This window comes from Carcharodon carcharias, assembly GCF_017639515.1.
Source record: "Carcharodon carcharias isolate sCarCar2 chromosome 5 unlocalized genomic scaffold, sCarCar2.pri SUPER_5_unloc_1, whole genome shotgun sequence".
Taxonomy (NCBI): Eukaryota; Metazoa; Chordata; class Chondrichthyes; order Lamniformes; family Lamnidae; genus Carcharodon; species Carcharodon carcharias.
In genome coordinates, this window is record NW_024470534.1 from 184,682 (window position 1) to 207,504 (window position 22,823).

General features: G+C 51.2%; 1 protein-coding gene across 1 annotated transcript in view; it reads right to left on the reverse strand.

The window, feature by feature from the left end:
• Window positions 1-16,931: 16,931 nt before the first annotated feature.
• LOC121273398 (calpain-1 catalytic subunit-like) overlaps window positions 16,932-22,823 on the reverse strand; it is a gene marked incomplete at its 5' end in the record, with an annotated part of 86,105 nt that continues 80,213 nt past the window's right edge. Inside the window, 2 exons of the mRNA XM_041180577.1 lie at window positions 16,932-16,938; window positions 17,843-18,017. Of these exons, the coding sequence (XP_041036511.1) occupies window positions 16,932-16,938; window positions 17,843-18,017 (182 nt within the window). The remainder of the gene's footprint in view (window positions 16,939-17,842; window positions 18,018-22,823) is intronic.

Consider the following 22,823-nt stretch of genomic DNA (forward strand, 5'->3'; position numbering starts at 1 on the left):
GGGAGTTTGATGAGGGAGTTTGATGAGGGAGTTTGATGAGGGAGTTTGGTGAGAGTTTGGTGAGGGCATCTGGTGAGTGAGTTTGGTGAGCAGTTTGATGAGGGAGAATGGTGAGGGAGTTTGATGAGAGAGTTTGGTGAGGGTGTTTGGTGAGAGAGTTTGGTGAGTTGGTTTGGTGAGAGAGTTTGGTGAGGGAGTTTGGCGAGTAGTTTGATGAGGGAGTTTGGTGAGGGTGTTTGGTGAGTAGTTTGGTGAGAGTGTTTGGTGAGCTGGCTTGGTGAGGGAGTTTGGTGAGTAGTTTGATGAGAGAGTTTGGTGAGGGAGTTTGGTGCGGGAGTTTGGTGAGGGAGTTTGGTGAGAGCATTTGGTGAGGGAGTTTGTTGAGAGTTTGGCGAGAGTGTTTGGTGAGAGTTTGGTGATTGGGTTTGGTGAGGGTGTTTGGTGACAGGATTGTTGAGGATGTTTGGTGAGTGAGTTTGGTGAGCTGGTTTGGTTAGGAAGTTTGATGAGGGAGTTTGGTGAGCATTTTGATGAGAGAGTTTGGTGAGGGAGTTTGATGAGAGAGTTTGGTGACTGGTTTGGTTCGGAAGTTTGATGAGGGAGTTTGGTGAGGGAGTTTGTTGAGTAATTTGGTGAGGGAGTTTGGTGAGTTGGTTTGGTTAGGAAGTTTGATGAAGGAGAATGGTAAGGGAGTTTGGTGAGAGTTTGGTGAGGGAGTTTGGTGAGGGAGTTTGATGAGGGAGTTTGGTGAGAGAGTTTGGTGAGAGTTTGGTGAGGGAGTTTGGTAAGGGAGTTTGGTAAGGGAGTTTGGTAAGGGAGTTTGGTGAGGGAGTTTGGTTAGGAAGTTTGATGAGGGAGAATGGTGAGGGAGTTCGGTGAGGAGTTTGGTGAGCAGTTTGATGAGGGAGAATGGTGAGGGAGTTTGGTGAGAGAGTTTGGTGAGAGAGTTTGGTGAGAGAGTTTGGTGAGCTGGTTTGGTGAGAGAGTTTGGGGAGGGAGTTTGGTGAGGGAGTTTGGTGAGTAGTTTGATGAGGGAGTTTCGTGAGGGTGTTTGGTGAGTAGTTTGGTGAGAGTTTGGTGAGCTGGTTTGGTGAGGGAGTTTGATGAGGGAGAATGGTAAGGGAGTTTGGTGAGAGAGTTTGGTGAGGGAGTTTGGTGAGGGAGGTTGGTGAGGGAGTTTGGTGAGTAGTTTTATGAGGGAGTTTGGTGAGAGAGTTTGGTGAGGGAGTTTGGTGAGGGAGTTTGGTGAGCAGTTTGATGAGGGAGAATAGTGAGCGAGAATGGTGAGGGAGTTTGGTGAGGGAGTTTGGTGAGTAGTTTGGTGAGGGGGTTTGGTGATGGAGTTTGGTGATGGAGTTTGGTGAGAGAGTTTGGTGAGCTGGTTTGGTGAGGGAGTTTGGTGAGTAGTTTGATGAGAGAGTTTGGTGAGGGAGTTTGGTGAGGGAGTTTGGTGAGGAGTTTGGTGAGCAGTTTGATGAGGGAGAATGGTGAGGGAGTTTGATGAGGGAGTTTGGTGAGCTGGTTTGGTGAGAGAGTTTGGTGAGGGAGTTTGGTGAGTAGTTTGATGAGGGAGTTTGGTGAGGATGGTTGGTGAGTAGTTTGATGAGAGAGTTTGGTGAGGGAGTTTGGTGAGGGAGTTTGGTAAGGGAGTTTGGTAAGGGAGTTTGGTAAGGGAGTTTGGTAAGGGAGTTTGGTGAGGGAGTTTGTTGAGGGAGTTTGATGAGGGAGTTTGGTGAGAGAGTTTCGTGAGAGAGTTTGGTGAGAGAGTTTGGTGAGGGCATCTGGTGAGGGAGTTTGGTGAGTAGTTTGACGAGGGAGTTTGGTGAGGGCGTCGGGTGAAGGAGTTTGGTGAGTAGTTTGGTGAGAGAGTTTGGTGAGCTGGTTTGGTGAGGGAGTTTGGTGAGGATGGTTGGTGAGTAGTTTGATGAGAGAGTTTGGTGAGGGAGTTTGGTGAGGGAGTTTGGTGAGGGAGTTTGGTAAGGGAGTTTGGTAAGAGAGTTTGTTGAGAGAGTTTGGTGAGAGAGTTTGGTGAGAGAGTTTGGTAAGGGCATCTGGTGAGGGAGTTTGGTGAGTAGTTTGACGAGGGAGTTTGGTGAGGGCGTCGGGTGAAGGAGTTTGGTGAGTAGTTTGGTGAGAGAGTTTGGTGAGCTGGTTTGGTGAGGGAGTTTTGTGAGTAGTTTGATGAGAGAGTTTGGTGAGGGAGTTTGGTGAGTAGTTTGATGAGAGAGTTTGGTGAAGGAGTTTGGTGAAGGAGTTTGGTGAGGGAGTTTGGTGAGGGAGTTTGGTGAGGGAGTTTGGTAAGGGAGTTTGATGAGGGAGAATGGTGAGGGAGTTCGGTGAGGAGTTTGGTGAGCAGTTTGATGAGGGAGAATGGTGAGGGAGTTTGGTGAGAGAGTTTGGTGAGCTGGTTTGGTGAGAGAGTTTGGGGAGGGAGTTTGGTGAGGGAGTTTGGTGAGTAGTTTGATGAGGGAGTTTGGTGAGGGTGTTTGGTGAGTAGTTTGGTGAGAGTTTGGTGAGCTGGTTTGGTGAGGGAGTTTGGTGAGTAGTTTGATGAGAGAGTTTGGTGAGGGAGTTTGGTGAGGGAGTTTGGTGAGGGAGTTTGGTGAGTAGTTTGGTGAGGGATTTTGGTGAGAGATTTTGGTGAGGGAGTTTGGTGAGGGAGTTTGTTGAGGGAGTTTGATGGGGGAGTTTGGTGAGAGTTTGGTGAGAGAGTTTGGTGAGAGAGTTTGGTGAGAGAGTTTGGTGAGAGAGTTTGGTGAGGGCATCTGGTGAGGGAGTTTGGTGAGGGAGTTTGGTGAGGGAGTTTGTTGAGGGAGTTTGATGAGGGAGTTTGATGAGGGAGTTTGGTGAGAGTTTGGTGAGGGCATCTGGTGAGGGAGTTTGGTGAGCAGTTTGATGAGGGAGAATGATGAGAGAGTTTGGTGAGGGTGTTTGGTGAGAGAGTTTGGTGAGTTGGTTTGGTGAGAGAGTTTGGTGAGGGAGTTTGGCGAGTAGTTTGATGAGGGAGTTTGGTGAAGGTGTTTGGTGAGTAGTTTGGTGAGAGTGTTTGGTGAGCTGGCTTGGTGAGGGAGTTTGGTGAGGGAGTTTGGTGAGTAGTTTGATGAGAGAGTTTGGTGAGGGAGTTTGGTGAGGGAGTTTGGTGAGGGAGTTTGGTGAGGGAGTTTGGTGAGGGAGTTTGGTGAGGGAGTTTGGTGAGGGAGTTTGGTGAGGGAGTTTGGTGAGGGAGTTTGGTGAGAGCATTTGGTGAGGGAGTTTGTTGAGAGTTTGGTGAGAGTGTTTGGTGAGAGTTTGGTGATTGGGTTTGGTGAGGGTGTTTGGTGACAGGATTGTTGAGGATGTTTGGTGAGTGAGTTTGGTGAGCTGGTTTGGTTAGGAAGTTTGATGAGGGAGTTTGGTGAGCATTTTGATGAGAGAGTTTGGTGAGGGAGTTTGATGAGAGAGTTTGGTGACTGGTTTGGTTCGGAAGTTTGATGAGGGAGTTTGGTGAGGGAGTTTGTTGAGTAATTTGGTGAGGGAGTTTGGTGAGCTGGTTTGGTTAGGAAGTTTGATGAAGGAGAATGGTAAGGGAGTTTGGTGAGAGAGTTTGGTGAGGGAGTTTGGTGAGGGAGTTTGATGAGGGAGTTTGGTGAGAGAGTTTGGTGAGAGTTTGGTGAGGGAGTTTGGTAAGGGAGTTTGGTAAGGGAGTTTGGTAAGGGAGTTTGGTGAGGGAGTTTGGTTAGGAAGTTTGATGAGGGAGAATGGTGAGGGAGTTCGGTGAGGAGTTTGGTGAGCAGTTTGATGAGGGAGAATGGTGAGGGAGTTTGGTGAGAGAGTTTGGTGAGCTGGTTTGGTGAGAGAGTTTGGGGAGGGAGTTTGGTGAGGGAGTTTGGTGAGTAGTTTGATGAGGGAGTTTCGTGAGGGTGTTTGGTGAGTAGTTTGGTGAGAGTTTGGTGAGCTGGTTTGGTGAGGGAGTTTGGTGAATAGTTTGATGAGAGAGTTTGGTGAGGGAGTTTGGTGAGGGAGTTTGGTGAGTAGTTTGGTGAGGGATTTTGGTGAGGGAGTTTGGTGAGGGAGTTTGGTGAGGGAGTTTGGTGAGGGAGTTTGGTGAGGGAGTTTGGTGAGGGAGTTTGGTGAGAGAGTTTGGTGAGGGAGTTTGGTGAGGGAGTTTGGTGAGGGAGTTTGGTGAGCAGTTTGATGAGGGAGAATAGTGAGGGAGAATGGTGAGGGAGTTTGGTGAGGGAGTTTGGTGAGGGAGTTTGGTGAGGGAGTTTGGTGAGGGAGTTTGGTGAGGGAGTTTGGTGAGTGGTTTGGTGATGGAGTTTGGTGAGGGGGTTTGGTGATGGAGTTTGGTGAGTAGTTTGGTGAGAGAGTTTGGTGAGCTGGTTTGGTGAGGGAGTTTGGTGAGTAGTTTGATGAGAGAGTTTGGTGAGGGAGTTTGGTGAGGGAGTTTGGTGAGGAGTTTGGTGAGGAGTTTGGTGAGGAGTTTGGTGAGCAGTTTGATGAGGGAGAATGGTGAGGGAGTTTGATGAGGGAGTTTGGTGAGCTGGTTTGGTGAGAGAGTTTGGTGAGGGAGTTTGGTGAGTAGTTTGATGAGGGAGTTTGGTGAGGATGGTTGGTGAGTAGTTTGATGAGAGAGTTTGGTGAGGGAGTTTGGTGAGGGAGTTTGGTGAGGGAGTTTGGTGAGGGAGTTTGGTAAGGGAGTTTGGTAAGGGAGTTTGGTAAGGGAGTTTGGTAAGGGAGTTTGGTAAGGGAGTTTGGTAAGGGAGTTTGGTGAGGGAGTTTGGTGAGGGAGTTTGTTGAGGGAGTTTGATGAGGGAGTTTGTTGAGAGAGTTTGGTGAGAGAGTTTGGTGAGAGAGTTTGGTAAGGGCATCTGGTGAGGGAGTTTGGTGAGTAGTTTGACGAGGGAGTTTGGTGAGGGCGTCGGGTGAAGGAGTTTGGTGAGTAGTTTGGTGAGAGAGTTTGGTGAGCTGGTTTGGTGAGGGAGTTTTGTGAGTAGTTTGATGAGAGAGTTTGGTGAGGGAGTTTGGTGAGTAGTTTGATGAGAGAGTTTGGTGAAGGAGTTTGGTGAAGGAGTTTGGTGAGGGAGTTTGGTGAGGGAGTTTGGTGAGGGAGTTTGGTAAGGGAGTTTGATGAGGGAGAATGGTGAGGGAGTTCGGTGAGGAGTTTGGTGAGCAGTTTGATGAGGGAGAATGGTGAGGGAGTTTGGTGAGAGAGTTTGGTGAGCTGGTTTGGTGAGAGAGTTTGGGGAGGGAGTTTGGTGAGGGAGTTTGGTGAGTAGTTTGATGAGGGAGTTTGGTGAGGGTGTTTGGTGAGTAGTTTGGTGAGAGTTTGGTGAGCTGGTTTGGTGAGGGAGTTTGGTGAGTAGTTTGATGAGAGAGTTTGGTGAGGGAGTTTGGTGAGGGAGTTTGGTGAGGGAGTTTGGTGAGTAGTTTGGTGAGGGATTTTGGTGAGAGATTTTGGTGAGGGAGTTTGGTGAGGGAGTTTGTTGAGGGAGTTTGATGGGGGAGTTTGGTGAGAGTTTGGTGAGAGAGTTTGGTGAGAGAGTTTGGTGAGAGAGTTTGGTGAGAGAGTTTGGTGAGGGCATCTGGTGAGGGAGTTTGGTGAGGGAGTTTGGTGAGGGAGTTTGTTGAGGGAGTTTGATGAGGGAGTTTGATGAGGGAGTTTGGTGAGAGTTTGGTGAGGGCATCTGGTGAGGGAGTTTGGTGAGCAGTTTGATGAGGGAGAATGATGAGAGAGTTTGGTGAGGGTGTTTGGTGAGAGAGTTTGGTGAGTTGGTTTGGTGAGAGAGTTTGGTGAGGGAGTTTGGCGAGTAGTTTGATGAGGGAGTTTGGTGAAGGTGTTTGGTGAGTAGTTTGGTGAGAGTGTTTGGTGAGCTGGCTTGGTGAGGGAGTTTGGTGAGGGAGTTTGGTGAGTAGTTTGATGAGAGAGTTTGGTGAGGGAGTTTGGTGAGGGAGTTTGGTGAGGGAGTTTGGTGAGGGAGTTTGGTGAGGGAGTTTGGTGAGGGAGTTTGGTGAGGGAGTTTGGTGAGGGAGTTTGGTGAGGGAGTTTGGTGAGAGCATTTGGTGAGGGAGTTTGTTGAGAGTTTGGTGAGAGTGTTTGGTGAGAGTTTGGTGATTGGGTTTGGTGAGGGTGTTTGGTGACAGGATTGTTGAGGATGTTTGGTGAGTGAGTTTGGTGAGCTGGTTTGGTTAGGAAGTTTGATGAGGGAGTTTGGTGAGCATTTTGATGAGAGAGTTTGGTGAGGGAGTTTGATGAGAGAGTTTGGTGACTGGTTTGGTTCGGAAGTTTGATGAGGGAGTTTGGTGAGGGAGTTTGTTGAGTAATTTGGTGAGGGAGTTTGGTGAGCTGGTTTGGTTAGGAAGTTTGATGAAGGAGAATGGTAAGGGAGTTTGGTGAGAGAGTTTGGTGAGGGAGTTTGGTGAGGGAGTTTGATGAGGGAGTTTGGTGAGAGAGTTTGGTGAGAGTTTGGTGAGGGAGTTTGGTAAGGGAGTTTGGTAAGGGAGTTTGGTGAGGGAGTTTGGTTAGGAAGTTTGATGAGGGAGAATGGTGAGGGAGTTCGGTGAGGAGTTTGGTGAGCAGTTTGATGAGGGAGAATGGTGAGGGAGTTTGGTGAGAGAGTTTGGTGAGCTGGTTTGGTGAGAGAGTTTGGGGAGGGAGTTTGGTGAGGGAGTTTGGTGAGTAGTTTGATGAGGGAGTTTCGTGAGGGTGTTTGGTGAGTAGTTTGGTGAGAGTTTGGTGAGCTGGTTTGGTGAGGGAGTTTGGTGAATAGTTTGATGAGAGAGTTTGGTGAGGGAGTTTGGTGAGGGAGTTTGGTGAGTAGTTTGGTGAGGGATTTTGGTGAGGGAGTTTGGTGAGGGAGTTTGGTGAGGGAGTTTGGTGAGGGAGTTTGGTGAGGGAGTTTGGTGAGGGAGTTTGGTGAGAGAGTTTGGTGAGGGAGTTTGGTGAGGGAGTTTGGTGAGGGAGTTTGGTGAGAGAGTTTGGTGAGAGTTTGGTGAGGGAGTTTGGTAAGGGAGTTTGGTAAGGGAGTTTGGTGAGGGAGTTTGGTTAGGAAGTTTGATGAGGGAGAATGGTGAGGGAGTTCGGTGAGGAGTTTGGTGAGCAGTTTGATGAGGGAGAATGGTGAGGGAGTTTGGTGAGAGAGTTTGGTGAGCTGGTTTGGTGAGAGAGTTTGGGGAGGGAGTTTGGTGAGGGAGTTTGGTGAGTAGTTTGATGAGGGAGTTTCGTGAGGGTGTTTGGTGAGTAGTTTGGTGAGAGTTTGGTGAGCTGGTTTGGTGAGGGAGTTTGGTGAATAGTTTGATGAGAGAGTTTGGTGAGGGAGTTTGGTGAGGGAGTTTGGTGAGTAGTTTGGTGAGGGATTTTGGTGAGGGAGTTTGGTGAGGGAGTTTGGTGAGGGAGTTTGGTGAGGGAGTTTGGTGAGGGAGTTTGGTGAGGGAGTTTGGTGAGGGAGTTTGGTGAGAGAGTTTGGTGAGGGAGTTTGGTGAGGGAGTTTGGTGAGGGAGTTTGGTGAGCAGTTTGATGAGGGAGAATAGTGAGGGAGAATGGTGAGGGAGTTTGGTGAGGGAGTTTGGTGAGGGAGTTTGGTGAGGGAGTTTGGTGAGGGAGTTTGGTGAGGGAGTTTGGTGAGTGGTTTGGTGATGGAGTTTGGTGAGGGGGTTTGGTGATGGAGTTTGGTGAGTAGTTTGGTGAGAGAGTTTGGTGAGCTGGTTTGGTGAGGGAGTTTGGTGAGTAGTTTGATGAGAGAGTTTGGTGAGGGAGTTTGGTGAGGGAGTTTGGTGAGGAGTTTGGTGAGGAGTTTGGTGAGGAGTTTGGTGAGCAGTTTGATGAGGGAGAATGGTGAGGGAGTTTGATGAGGGAGTTTGGTGAGCTGGTTTGGTGAGAGAGTTTGGTGAGGGAGTTTGGTGAGTAGTTTGATGAGGGAGTTTGGTGAGGATGGTTGGTGAGTAGTTTGATGAGAGAGTTTGGTGAGGGAGTTTGGTGAGGGAGTTTGGTGAGGGAGTTTGGTGAGGGAGTTTGGTAAGGGAGTTTGGTAAGGGAGTTTGGTAAGGGAGTTTGGTAAGGGAGTTTGGTAAGGGAGTTTGGTGAGGGAGTTTGGTGAGGGAGTTTGGTGAGGGAGTTTGTTGAGGGAGTTTGATGAGGGAGTTTGTTGAGAGAGTTTGGTGAGAGAGTTTGGTGAGAGAGTTTGGTAAGGGCATCTGGTGAGGGAGTTTGGTGAGTAGTTTGACGAGGGAGTTTGGTGAGGGCGTCGGGTGAAGGAGTTTGGTGAGTAGTTTGGTGAGAGAGTTTGGTGAGCTGGTTTGGTGAGGGAGTTTTGTGAGTAGTTTGATGAGAGAGTTTGGTGAGGGAGTTTGGTGAGTAGTTTGATGAGAGAGTTTGGTGAAGGAGTTTGGTGAGGGAGTTTGGTGAGGGAGTTTTGTGAGGGAGTTTGGTGAGGGAGTTTGGTGAGGGAGTTTGTTGAGGGAGTTTGATGAGGGAGTTTGATGAGGGAGTTTGGTGAGGGCATCTGGTGAGTGAGTTTGGTGAGCAGTTTGATGAGGGACAATGGTGAGGGAGTTTGATGAGAGAGTTTGGTGAGGGTGTTTGGTGAGAGAGTTTGGTGAGTTGGTTTGGTGAGAGAGTTTGGTGAGAGAGTTTGGCGAGTAGTTTGATGAGGGAGTTTGGTGAGGGTGTTTGGTGAGTAGTTTGGTGAGAGTGTTTGGTGAGCTGGCTTGGTGAGGGAGTTTGGTGAGTAGTTTGATGAGAGAGTTTGGTGAGGGAGTTTGGTGAGGGAGTTTGGTGAGGGAGTTTGGTGAGAGCATTTGGTGAGGGAGTTTGTTGAGAGTTTGGCGAGAGTGTTTGGTGAGAGTTTGGTGATTGGGTTTGGTGAGGGTGTTTGGTGACAGGATTGTTGAGGATGTTTGGTGAGTGAGTTTGGTGAGCTGGTTTGGTTAGGAAGTTTGATGAGGGAGTTTGGTGAGCACTTTGATGAGAGAGTTTGGTGAGGGAGTTTGATGAGAGAGTTTGGTGACTGGTTTGGTTCGGAAGTTTGATGAGGGAGTTTGGTGAGGGAGTTTGTTGAGTAATTTGGTGAGGGAGTTTGGTGAGCTGGTTTGGTTAGGAAGTTTGATGAAGGAGAATGGTAAGGGAGTTTGGTGAGAGTTTGGTGAGGGAGTTTGGTGAGGGAGTTTGATGAGGGAGTTTGGTGAGAGAGTTTGGTGAGAGTTTGGTGAGGGAGTTTGGTGAGGGAGTTTGGTAAGGGAGTTTGGTGAGGGAGTTTGGTTAGGAAGTTTGATGAGGGAGAATGGTGAGGGAGTTTGTTGAGTACTTTGGTGAGGGAGTTTGGTGAGGATATTTGGTGAGCTGGTTTGGTTAGGAAGTTTGATGAGGGAGTTTGGTGAGAGAGTTTGGTGAGGGTGTTTGGTGAGGGAGTTTGGTGAGGGAGTTTGGTGAGGGAGTTTGGTGAGGGAGTTTGGTGAGGGAGTTTGGTGAGGGAGTTTGGTGAGGGAGTTTGGTGAGGGAGTTTGGTAAGGGAGTTTGGTTAGGAAGTTTGATGAGGGAGAATGGTAAGGGAGTTTGGTGAGAGAGTTTGGTGAGGGAGTTTGGTGAGGGAGGTTGGTGAGGGAGTTTGGTGAGTAGTTTTATGAGGGAGTTTGGTGAGAGAGTTTGGTGAGGGAGTTTGGTAAGGGAGTTTGGTGAGGGAGTTTGGTGAGGGAGTTTGGTGAGGGAGTTTGGTGAGGGAGTTTGGTGAGGGAGTTTGGTGAGGGAGTTTGGTGAGCAGTTTGATGAGGGAGAATAGTGAGCGAGAATGGTGAGGGAGTTTGGTGAGGGAGTTTGGTGAGGGAGTTTGGTGAGTAGTTTGGTGAGGGGGTTTGGTGATGGAGTTTGGTGAGTAGTTTGGTGAGAGAGTTTGGTGAGAGAGTTTGGTGAGAGAGTTTGGTGAGGGAGTTTGGTGAGAGAGTTTGGTGAGGGAGTTTGGTGAGGGAGTTTGGTGAGGAGTTTGGTGAGGAGTTTGGTGAGCAGTTTGATGAGGGAGAATGGTGAGGGAGTTTGATGAGGGAGTTTGGTGAGCTGGTTTGGTGAGAGAGTTTGGTGAGGGAGTTTGGTGAGTAGTTTGATGAGGGAGTTTGGTGAGGATGGTTGGTGAGTAGTTTGATGAGAGAGTTTGGTGAGGGAGTTTGGTGAGGGAGTTTGGTAAGGGAGTTTGGTAAGGGAGTTTGGTAAGGGAGTTTGGTAAGGGAGTTTGGTGAGGGAGTTTGGTGAGGGAGTTTGATGAGGGAGTTTGGTGAGAGTTTGGTGAGAGAGTTTGGTGAGGGCATCTGGTGAGGGAGTTTGGTGAGTAGTTTGACGAGGGAGTTTGGTGAGGGCGTCGGGTGAAGGAGTTTGGTGAGTAGTTTGGTGAGAGAGTTTGGTGAGCTGGTTTGGTGAGGGAGTTTTGTGAGTAGTTTGATGAGAGAGTTTGGTGAGGGAGTTTGGTGAGTAGTTTGATGAGAGAGTTTGGTGAAGGAGTTTGGTGAAGGAGTTTGGTGAGGGAGTTTGGTGAGGGAGTTTGGTGAGGGAGTTTGGTGAGGGAGTTTGGTGAGGGAGTTTGGTGAGGGAGTTTGGTGAGGGAGTTTGGTGAGGGAGTTTGGTGAGGGAGTTTGGTGAGGGAGTTTGGTGAGGGAGTTTGGTGAGGGAGTTTGGTGAGGGAGTTTGATGAGGGAGTTTGATGAGGGAGTTTGGTGAGAGTTTGGTGAGGGCATCTGGTGAGGGAGTTTGGTGAGCAGTTTGATGAGGGAGAATGACGAGAGAGTTTGGTGAGGGTGTTTGGTGAGAGAGTTTGGTGAGTTGGTTTGGTGAGAGAGTTTGGTGAGGGAGTTTGGCGAGTAGTTTGATGAGGGAGTTTGGTGAGGGTGTTTGGTGAGTAGTTTGGTGAGAGTGTTTGGTGAGCTGGCTTGGTGAGGGAGTTTGGTGAGTAGTTTGATGAGGGAGTTTGGTGAGGGAGTTTGGTGAGGGAGTTTGGTGAGAGCATTTGGTGAGGGAGTTTGTTGAGAGTTTGGTGAGAGTGTTTGGTGAGAGTTTGGTGATTGGGTTTGGTGAGGGTGTTTGGTGACAGGATTGTTGAGGATGTTTGGTGAGTGAGTTTGGTGAGCTGGTTTGGTTAGGAAGTTTGATGAGGGAGTTTGGTGAGCATTTTGATGAGAGAGTTTGGTGAGGGAGTTTGATGAGAGAGTTTGGTGACTGGTTTGGTTCGGAAGTTTGATGAGGGAGTTTGGTGAGGGAGTTTGTTGAGTAATTTGGTGAGGGAGTTTGGTGAGCTGGTTTGGTTAGGAAGTTTGATGAAGGAGAATGGTAAGGGAGTTTGGTGAGAGAGTTTGGTGAGGGAGTTTGGTGAGGGAGTTTGATGAGGGAGTTTGGTGAGAGAGTTTGGTGAGAGAGTTTGGTGAGGGAGTTTGGTAAGGGAGTTTGGTAAGGGAGTTTGGTGAGGGAGTTTGGTTAGGAAGTTTGATGAGGGAGAATGGTGAGGGAGTTCGGTGAGGAGTTTGGTGAGCAGTTTGATGAGGGAGAATGGTGAGGGAGTTTGGTGAGAGAGTTTGGTGAGCTGGTTTGGTGAGAGAGTTTGGGGAGGGAGTTTGGTGAGGGAGTTTGGTGAGTAGTTTGATGAGGGAGTTTGGTGAGGGTGTTTGGTGAGTAGTTTGGTGAGAGTTTGGTGAGCTGGTTTGGTGAGGGAGTTTGGTGAGTAGTTTGATGAGAGAGTTTGGTGAGGGAGTTTGGTGAGTAGTTTGGTGAGGGATTTTGGTGAGGGATTTTGGTGAGGGAGTTTGGTGAGGGAGTTTGTTGAGGGAGTTTGATGGGGGAGTTTGATGGGGGAGTTTGGTGAGAGTTTGGTGAGAGAGTTTGGTGAGAGAGTTTGGTGAGAGAGTTTGGTGAGGGCATCTGGTGAGGGAGTTTGGTGAGTAGTTTGACAAGGGAGTTTGGTAAGGGAGTTTGGTGAGGGAGTTTGGTGAGGGAGTTTGGTTAGGAAGTTTGATGAGGGAGAATGGTGAGGGAGTTCGGTGAGGAGTTTGGTGAGCAGTTTGATGAGGGAGAATGGTGAGGTAGTTTGGTGAGAGAGTTTGGTGAGCTGGTTTGGTGAGAGAGTTTGGGGAGGGAGTTTGGTGAGGGAGTTTGGTGAGTAGTTTGATGAGGGAGTTTGGTGAGGGTGTTTGGTGAGTAGTTTGGTGAGCTGGTTTGGTGAGGGAGTTTGGTGAGTAGTTTGATGAGAGAGTTTGGTGAGGGAGTTTGGTGAGGGAGTTTGGTGAGTAGTTTGGTGAGGGATTTTGGTGAGAGATTTTGGTGAGGGAGTTTGGTGAGGGAGTTTGTTGAGGGAGTTTGATGGGGGAGTTTGGTGAGAGTTTGGTGAGAGAGTTTGGTGAGAGAGTTTGGTGAGAGAGTTTGGTGAGGGCATCTGGTGAGGGAGTTTGGTGAGGGAATTTGGTGAGGGAGTTTGTTGAGGGAGTTTGATGAGGGAGTTTGATGAGGGAGTTTGGTGAGAGTTTGGTGAGGGCATCTGGTGAGGGAGTTTGGTGAGCAGTTTGATGAGGGAGAATGATGAGAGAGTTTGGTGAGGGTGTTTGGTGAGAGAGTTTGGTGAGTTGGTTTGGTGAGAGAGTTTGGTGAGGGAGTTTGGCGAGTAGTTTGGTGAGGGTGTTTGGTGAGTAGTTTGGTGAGAGTGTTTGGTGAGAGTGTTTGGTGAGCTGGCTTGGTGAGGGAGTTTGGTGAGTAGTTTGATGAGAGAGTTTGGTGAGGGAGTTTGGTGAGGGAGTTTGGTGAGGGAGTTTGGTGAGGGAGTTTGGTGAGGGAGTTTGGTGAGGGAGTTTGGTGAGAGCATTTGGTGAGGGAGTTTGTTGAGAGTTTGGTGAGAGTGTTTGGTGAGAGTTTGGTGATTGGGTTTGGTGAGGGTGTTTGGTGAGGGTGTTTGGTGAGGGTGTTTGGTGACAGGATTGTTGAGGATGTTTGGTGAGTGAGTTTGGTGAGCTGGTTTGGTTAGGAAGTTTGATGAGGGAGTTTGGTGAGCATTTTGATGAGAGAGTTTGGTGAGGGAGTTTGATGAGAGAGTTTGGTGAGGGAGTTTGTTGAGTAATTTGGTGAGGGAGTTTGGTGAGGATATTTGGTGAGCTGGTTTGGTTAGGAAGTTTGATGAAGGAGAATGGTAAGGGAGTTTGGTGAGAGAGTTTGGTGAGGGAGTTTGGTGAGGGAGTTTGATGAGGGAGTTTGGTGAGAGAGTTTGGTGAGAGAGTTTGGTGAGGGAGTTTGGTAAGGGAGTTTGGTAAGGGAGTTTGGTGAGGGAGTTTGGTTAGGAAGTTTGATGAGGGAGAATGGTGAGGGAGTTCGGTGAGGAGTTTGGTGAGCAGTTTGATGAGGGAGAATGGTGAGGGAGTTTGGTGAGAGAGTTTGGTGAGCTGGTTTGGTGAGAGAGTTTGGGGAGGGAGTTTGGTGAGGGAGTTTGGTGAGTAGTTTGATGAGGGAGTTTGGTGAGGGTGTTTGGTGAGTAGTTTGGTGAGAGTTTGGTGAGCTGGTTTGGTGAGGGAGTTTGGTGAGTAGTTTGATGAGAGAGTTTGGTGAGGGAGTTTGGTGAGGGAGTTTGGTGAGTAGTTTGGTGAGGGATTTTGGTGAGGGATTTTGGTGAGGGAGTTTGGTGAGGGAGTTTGTTGAGGGAGTTTGATGGGGGAGTTTGGTGAGAGTTTGGTGAGAGAGTTTGGTGAGAGAGTTTGGTGAGAGAGTTTGGTGAGGGCATCTGGTGAGGGAGTTTGGTGAGTAGTTTGACAAGGGAGTTTGGTAAGGGAGTTTGGTGAGGGAGTTTGGTTAGGAAGTTTGATGAGGGAGAATGGTGAGGGAGTTCGGTGAGGAGTTTGGTGAGCAGTTTGATGAGGGAGAATGGTGAGGTAGTTTGGTGAGAGAGTTTGGTGAGCTGGTTTGGAGAGAGAGTTTGGTGAGGGTGTTTGGTGAGGGTGTTTGGTGAGGGTGTTTGGTGAGTAGTTTGGTGAGAGAGTTTGGTGAGAGAGTTTGGTGAGGGAGTTTGGTGAGTAGTTTGATAAGAGAGTTTGGTGAGGGAGTTTGGTGAGGGAGTTTGGTGAGGGAGTTTGGTGAGGGAGTTTGGTGAGGGAGTTTGGTGAGGGATTTTGGTGAGGGAGTTTGGTGAGGGAGTTTGGTGAGGGAGTTTGTTGAGGGAGTTTGATGGGGGAGTTTGGTGTGACTTTGGTGAGAGAGTTTGGTGAGAGAGTTTGGTGAGGGCATCTGGTGAGGGAGTTTGGTGAGTAGTTTGACGAGGGAGTTTGGTGAGTAGTTTGGTGAGAGTTTGGTGAGGGCGTCTGGTGAGGGAGTTTGGTGAGGGCGTCTGGTGAGGGCGTCTGGTAAGGGAGTTTTGTGAGAGAGTTTGGTGAGGGAGTTCAGTGAGGGCGTCTGGTGAGGGCGCCTGGTGAGAGAGTTTGGTGAAGGAGTTTGTTGAGGAAATTTGATGAGTGGGTTTGGTGAGGGAGTTTGGTGAGTGAGTTTGCTTCGTGAGTATGGTGAGATGAGTTTGGTGAGCAAGTTTGGTGAGGGAGTTTGTTGAGGAACTTTGATGAGTGGGTTTGGCGAGTAAGTTTGCTTAGTGAGTATGGTGAGGTGAGTTTGGTGAGCAAGTTTGGTAAGGGAGTTTGTGGAGAGAGTTTGGGGAGGGTGGTGAGCGGGTTTGATGAGCAAGTATGGTGAGGGAGTATGGTGAGAGAGTTTGGTGAGAAGTTGGGTGACGGAGTTTGGTGAGTGGGTTTGGTGAGGGAGTTTGCTGAGGTAGTTTGTTGAGCGTGTTTGGTGACAGAGTTTGGTGAGGGAGTTTAGTGAGGGAATTTGGTGAGCGATTTTGGTGAGCAAGTTTTGTGAGCAAGTTTGGTAAGCGATTTTGATGAGGGTGTTTGGTGAGAGTGTTTGGTGAGAGAGTTTGGTGAGAGTTTGGTGAGAGTTTGGTGATTGGGTTTGGTGAGGGTGTTTGGTGACAGGATTGTTGGGGAATTTTGGTGAGTGAGTTTGGTGAGCTGGTTTGGTTAGGAAGTTTGATGAGGGAGTTTGGTTAGTAGTTTAATGAGGGAGAATGGTGAGGGAGTCTGATGAGAGAGTTTGGTGAGCATTTTGATGAGAGAGTTTGGTGAGGGAGTTTGATGAGAGAGTTTGGTGACTGGTTTGGTTCAGAAGTTTGATGAGGGAGTTTGGTGAGGGAGTTTGTTGAGTACTTTGGTGAGGGAGTTTGGTGAGGATATTTGGTGAGCTGGTTTGGTTAGGAAGTTTGATGAGGGAGAATGGTAAGGGAGTTTGGTGAGGGAGTTTGGTGAGGGAGTTTGGTGAGGGAGTTTGGTGAGGGAGTTTGGTGAGGGAGTTTGGTGAGGGAGTTTGGTGAGGGAGTTTGGTGAGGGAGTTTGGTGAGGGAGTTTGGTGAGGGAGTTTGGTGAGGGAGTTTGGTGAGGGAGTTTGGTGAGGGAGTTTGGTGAGGGAGTTTGGTGAGGGAGTTTGGTGAGGGAGTTTGGTAAGGGAGTTTGGTAAGGGAGTTTGGTGAGTAATTTGATGAGGGAGAATGGTGAGGGAGTCTGATGAGAGAGTTTGGTGAGCATTTTGATGAGAGAGTTTGGTGAGGGAGTTTGATGAGAGAGTTTGGTGACTGGTTTGGTTCGGAAGTTTGATGAGGGAGTTTGGTGAGGGAGTTTGTTGAGTACTTTGGTGAGGGAGTTTGGTGAGGATATTTGGTGAGCTGGTTTGGTTAGGAAGTTTGATGAGGGAGAATGGTAAGGGAGTTTGGTGAGAGTTTGGTGAGGGAGTTTGGTGAGGGAGTTTGGTGAGGGAGTTTGGTGAGAGAGTTTGGTGAGGGAGTTTGGTGAGGGAGTTTGGTGAGAGAGTTTGGTGAGGGAGTTTGGTGAGAGAGTTTGGTGAGGGAGTTTGGTGAGGGAGTTTGGTGAGAGAGTTTGGTGAGGGCGTCTGGTGAGGGAGGTGTTATTTTCTTTCTTTCAGCTGCCAGTTATTGGATCCTGCTTCAGTATAGGCAGCGGCGTTGACTGGTGTGAGTGGTAAGTTATGCTAGTTATTCTAATTGTAATAAGTAGATTGGAAAGTTCCTGGATGGTTCAGTGGAATGAACATCCTGCACTAGACAAACACACCTGCAGGAAGTGTCACCAGCTTCATGAGCTCGGGGTTACAGGACCTAAGTGTCTTTACCTGTTGTGCATCGGCGAGGCAGGGGAGTGCGTGGAGAGCACGTTTAGGGAGCTGATCCCACCGCAGGGCAGCTCGGCTCAGTGCAAGGAACTTGCTGCCAGATCTGTGGCACCACGAGCAGCTCAGCTCAGGGAGGGGGAGGAAGAAGAGCGGAAGGGCTGTAGTAACATGGGGAGCTGATGGTGTAGTGATACTGTCACTGGACTGGTAACCCAGAGACCCAGGGTAATGCTCTGGGGACCCGAGTTCGAATCCCACCACGGCAGATGGGGGAATCTGAATTCAATAAAAATCTGGAATTAAAAGTCTGATGATGACCATGAAACATTGTCGATTGTTGTAAAAACCCATCTGGTCACTAATGCCCTTTAGGGAGGGAAATCTGCTGTCCTTACCTGGTCTGACCTACATGTGACTCCAGACCCACAGCAGATTCTTTAAAAAAACACTGCTCTCTGGCCCGGCCAGCAACACCCACGTCCCAGGAACGATTAAAAAATAATAGGGATTCCATCGTCAGGGGAGCAGACAGCGTTCCTGCAGATGTGACTCCAGGATGGTATGTTGCCTCTCTGGTGCCAGGGTCAAGAATGTCACGGAGCAGCTGCAGGACGTTCTTTTGGGGAAGGGTGATCAGCCTGAGGTCGTTGTCCACACTGGGACCAATGACATAGGCAGGAAAAGGGATGAAGTCATGAAAGCAGATTTTAGGGAATTAGGAAGGAAATTAAAAAGCAGAACCTCAAGAGCAGTAATCTCAGGATTACTCCCAGTGCTACGTGCTAGTAAGCATAAGAATAGGAAGATTGAGCAGTTCAATACGTGGCTGGAGAAATGGAATAGGAGGGAGGGCTTTAGATTTCTGAGGCATTGGGATCGGTTCTGGGGCAGGTGGGACCTGTACAAGAAGGACGGGTTACACTGTAACAGGACTGGGACTAGTGGCCTCATGGGGAGGTTTGCTGGTGCTGTTGGGGAGGGTTTAAACTAGATTGGCAGGGGGAAGGGAACCTGAGGGGAGGCCCATATTGGAAGGAAGTAAAGTTGGTAACAGGAAGTAATAGTCAGACCAGGAGACAGGAGAAACAAAGCAGAGCATCAAAAGCAGGACGATGTCAAAAAGACAAAGCTAAGGACACTCTACCTGAATGTGTGGAGCATTCACAGTAAGCTAGATAATCTAAAGGCACAAATAGAGGTAAAAGGATACGATATAATTGTCATTACAGAAACTTGGCTGCAAGGTGACCAAGACTGGGAACTGAATATTCAAGGATATTCGAGGTTTAGGAAGGATAGACAATAGGGAAAGGAGGTGGGGTTGTGCTGATAATAAGGGATGGGATCAGTGCGTTAGTCAGGGAGGATCTCAGATCGGAAGAACAATGTGTGGAATCTGTTTGGGTGGAGCTAAGAAACAGCAAAGGGCAGCAGACACTGGTTGGAGATGTTTATCGGTCACCAAACGGTAGTGGTAATGTGGGCAATGGTATTAATCAGGAGATGAGAGAAGCTTGTAACATGGACAATACAGTAATCCCGGGTGACTTCAATCTGCATAAAGTCAGGATGGTGAGTGACTTGGAGGGGAACTTCCAGGTGACGATGATCCCATCTATCTGCTGCCCTTGTCCTTCTAGATGGTAGTGGTCGTGGGGAGTAGGGGGGAGGGTTAAACCCCAGTACCAGGGCTGGAGGGGGGAGACAGCCCTGGGTGATGAGGTGAATTCTCCCAGACGATACTCACTGAACATGGCCTCCAGTCTGACAAGGCAGGAAATGAAGTTATCAAAATCCAAAGCATCATTCTCAGCATAACGCCCCACTATAACCTGGTGGATTCGGTTGTTGATTTTAAAACCTGGACAGAGGAAATCAAACTGAATTCAGTTAAAGGCAGTAACAATACACAGGGTGTCCGGGGCTGTAACAACAGGCAGGGTGTCTGAGACTGTAACAACAGGCAGGGTGTCCGGGGCTGTAACAACAGGCAAGGTGTCCGGGACTGTAACAACAGGCAGGGTGTCCAGGGCTGTAACAACAGGCAGGGTGTCTGGGGCTGTAACAACAGGCAGGGTGTCCGGGACTGTAACAACAGGCAGGGTGTCCGGGGCTGTAACAACAGGCAAGGTGTCCGGGGCTGTAACAACAGGCAGGGTGTCTGGGACTGTAACGACAGGCAGGGTGTCCGGGGCTGTAACGACAGGCAGGGTGTCCGGGGCTGTAACGACAGGCAGGGTGTCCGGGACTGTAACAACAGGCAGGGTGTCCGGGGAAACAACAGGCAGGGTGTCCAGGGCTGTAACAACAGGCAGGGTGTCCAGGGAAACAATAGGCAGGGTGTCCGGGACTGTAACGACAGGCAGGGTGTCCGGGACTGTAACGACAGGCAGGGTGTCCGGGGCTGTAACGACAGGCAGGGTGTCCGGGGCTGTAACGACAGGCAGGGTGTCCGGGGCTGTAACGACAGGCAGGGTGTCCGGGGCTGTAACGACAGGCAGGGTGTCCGGGGCTGTAACGACAGGCAGGGTGTCCGGGGCTGTAACGACAGGCAGGGTGTCCAGGGCTGTAACGACACACAGGGTGTCCGGGGCTGTAACAACAGGCAGGGTGTCCAGGGAAACAACAGGCAGGGTGTCCGGGGCTGTAGCAACAGGCAGGGTGTCCGGGGCTGTAACGACAGGCAGGGTGTCCAGGGCTGTAACGACAGGCAGGGTGTCCAGGGCTGTAACGACAGGCATGGTGACCGGGGCTGTAACGACAGGCATGGTGACCGGGGCTGTAACAACAGGCAGGGTGTCCAGGGAAACAACAGGCAGGGTGTCCGGGGCTGTAACAACAGGCAGGGTGTCCGAGGCTGTAACGACAGGCAGGGTGTCCAGGGCTGTAACGACAGGCAGGGTGTCCAGGGCTGTAACGACAGGCAGGGTGTCCAGGGCTGTAACGACATGCAGGGTGTCCAGGGCTGTAACGACATGCAGGGAGTCCGTGGCTGTAACAACAGGCAGGGTGTCCGGGGCTGTAACAACAGGCAGGGTGTCCGGGATTGTAACAACAGGCAGGGTGTCTGGGACTGTAAAGCCAGGCAGGTGTCCAGGGCTGTAACGACAGGCAGGGTGTCCAGGGCTGTAACAACAGGCAGGGTCTCCGGGGCTGTAACGACAGGCAGGGTGTCCAGGGAAACAACAGGCAGGGTGTCCGGGGCTGTAACAACAGGCAGGGTGTCCGGGGCTGTAACGACAGGCAGGGTGTCCGGGGCTGTAACAACAGGCAGGGTGTCCGGGACTGTAACAACAGGCAGGGTGTCCGGGGCTGTAACAACAGGCAGGGTGTCCAGGGAAACAACAGGCAGGGTGTCCAGGACTGTAACAACAGGCATGGTGTCCGGGGCTGTAACAACAGGCAGGGTGTCCGGGACTGTAACAACAGGCAGGGTGTCCGGGACTGTAACAACAGGCAGGGTGTCTGGGGCTGTAACAACAGGCAGGGTGTCTGGGGCTGTAACAACAGGCAGGGTGTCCGGGGCTATAACAACAGGCAGGGTGTCCGGGGCTGTAACAAACAGGCAGCGTGTCCGGGGCTGTAACAAACAGGCAGCGTGTCCGGGGCTGTAACAACAGGCAGGGTGTCCGGGGAAACAACAGGCAGGGTGTCCGGGGCTGTAACAACAGGCAGGGTGTCCAGGGAAACAACAGGCAGGGTGTCCGGGGCTGTAACAACAGGCAGGGTGTCCGAGGCTGTAACGACAGGCAGGGTGTCCAGGGCTGTAACGACATGCAGGCTGTCCAGGGCTGTAACGACATGCAGGGTGTCCGTGGCTGTAACAACAGGCAGGGTGTCCGGGGCTGTAACAACAGGCAGGGTGTCTGGGACTGTAAAGCCAGGCAGGTGTCCAGGGCTGTAACGACAGGCAGGGTGTCCAGGGCTGTAACAACAGGCAGGGTCTCCGGGGCTGTAACGACAGGCAGGGTCTCCGGGGCTGTAACGACAGGCAGGGTGTCCAGGGAAACAACAGGCAGGGTGTCCGGGACTGTAACAACAGGCAGGGTGTCCGGGGCTGTAATGACAGGCAGGGTGTCCGGGGCTGTAACAACAGACAGGGTGTCCGGGACTGTAACAACAGGCAGGGTGTCCGGGGCTGTAACAAACAGGCAGGGTGTCCGGGACTGTAACAACAGGCAGGGTGTCCAGGGCTGTAACAACAGGCAGGGTGTCCGGGACTGTAACAACAGGCAGGCTGTCCGGGGCTGTAACAAACAGGCAGGGTGTCCGGGACTGTAACAACAGGCAGGGTGTCCGGGGCTGTAACAACAGGCAGGGTGTCCAGGGAAACAACAGGCAGGGTGTCCGGGACTGTAACAACAGGCATGGTGTCCGGGGCTGTAACAACAGGCAGGCTGTCCGGGACTGTAACAACAGGCAAGGTGTCTGGGGCTGTAACAACAGGCAGGGTGTCTGGGGCTGTAACAACAGGCAGGGTGTCTGGGGCTGTAACAACAGGCAGGGTGTCTGGGGCTGTAACAACAGGCAGGGTGTCTGGGGCTGTAACAACAGGCAGGGTGTCCGGGGCTGTAACAACAGGCAGGGTGTCCGGGGCTGTAACAAACAGGCAGCGTGTCCGGGGCTATAACAAACAGGCAGGGTGTCCGGGGCTGTAACAACAGGCAGGGTGTCCGGGGAAACAACAGGCAGGGTGTCCGGGGCTGTAACAAACAGGCAGGGTGTCCGGGGAAACAACAGGCAGGGTGTCTGGGGCTGTAACAACAGGCAGGGTGTCCGGTCTGTAACAACAGGCAGGGTGTCCGGGGCTGTAACAAACAGGCAGCGTGTCCGGGGCTGTAACAAACAGGCAGGGTGTCCGGGGCTGTAACAACAGGCAGGGTGTCCGGGGAAACAACAGGCAGGGTGTCCGGGGCTGTAACAAACAGGCAGGGTGTCCGGGGAAACAACAGGCAGGGTGTCCGGGGAAACAACAGGCAGGGTGTCCGGGGCTGTAACAACAGGCAGGGTGTCCAGAGCAGTAACAACAGGCAGAGTGTCTGGGGCTGTAACAACAGGCAGGGTGTCTGGAGCTGTAACGAGAGGCAGGGTGTCCGGGGCTGTAACGACAGGCAGGGGGTCCGAGGCTGTAACAACAGGCAGCGTGTCCGGGGCTGTAACAACAGGCAGGGTGTCCGGGGAAACAACAGGCAGGGTGTCCGGGGCTGTAACAACAGGCAGGGTGTCCAGGGCAGTAACAACAGGCAGGGTGTCCGGGGAAATAACAGGCAGGGTGTCCAGGGCTGTAACAACAGGCAGGGTGTCCGGGGCTACAACAACAGGCAGGGTGTCCCGGACTGTAACAACAGGCAGGGTGTCAGGGGCTGTAACAACAGGCAGGGTATCTGGGACTGTAACAACAGGCAGGGTGTCTGGGACTGTAACAACAGGCAGGGTGTCCGGGATTGTAACAACAGGCAGGGTGTCCGGGATTGTAACAACAGGCAGGGTGTCCGGGGCTGTAACAACAGGCAGGGTGTCCATGGCTGTAACAAACAGGCAGGGTGTCCGGGGAAACAACAGGCAGGGTGTCCGGGGAAACAACAGGCAGGGTGTCCGGGGCTGTAACAACAGGCAGGGTGTCCAGAGCAGTAACAACAGGCAGAGTGTCTGGGGCTGTAACAACAGGCAGGGTGTCTGGAGCTGTAACGAGAGGCAGGGTGTCCGGGGCTGTAACGACAGGCAGGGGGTCCGAGGCTGTAACAACAGGCAGCGTGTCCGGGGCTGTAACAACAGGCAGGGTGTCCGGGGAAACAACAGGCAGGGTGTCCGGGGCTGTAACAACAGGCAGGGTGTCCAGGGCAGTAACAACAGGCAGGGTGTCCGGGGAAATAACAGGCAGGGTGTCCAGGGCTGTAACAACAGGCAGGGTGTCCGGGGCTACAACAACAGGCAGGGTGTCCCGGACTGTAACAACAGGCAGGGTGTCAGGGGCTGTAACAACAGGCAGGGTATCTGGGACTGTAACAACAGGCAGGGTGTCTGGGACTGTAACAACAGGCAGGGTGTCCGGGATTGTAACAACAGGCAGGGTGTCCGGGATTGTAACAACAGGCAGGGTGTCCGGGGCTGTAACAACAGGCAGGGTGTCCATGGCTGTAACAACAGGCAGGGTATCCAGGACTGTAACGACAGGCAGGGTGTCCGGGACAGTAACAACAGGCAGGGTGTCCGGGACTGTAACAACAGGCAGGGTGTCCAGGGCTGTAACAACAGGCAGGGTGTCCGGGACGGTAACAACAGGCAGGGTGTCCGGGGCTGTAACAACAGGCAGGGTCTCCGGGGCTGTAATAACAGGCAGGGTTTCCGGGGCTGTAACAACAGGCAGGGTGTTCGGGGCTGTAACAACAGGCAGGGTGTCCGGGACTGTAACGTCAGGCAGTGTGTCCGGGGCTGTAACAACAGGCAGGGTGTCCAGGGCTGTAACAAACAGGCAGGGTGTCCGGGACTGTAACAACAGGCAGGGTGTCCGGGACTGTAACAACAGGCAGGGTGTCCGGGACTGTAACAACAGGCAGGGTGTCCGGGACTGCAACAACAGGCAGGGTGTCCGGGACTGCAACAACAGGCAGGGTGTCCGGGGCTGTAACAAACAGGCAGGGTGTCCGGGACTGTAACAACAGGCAGG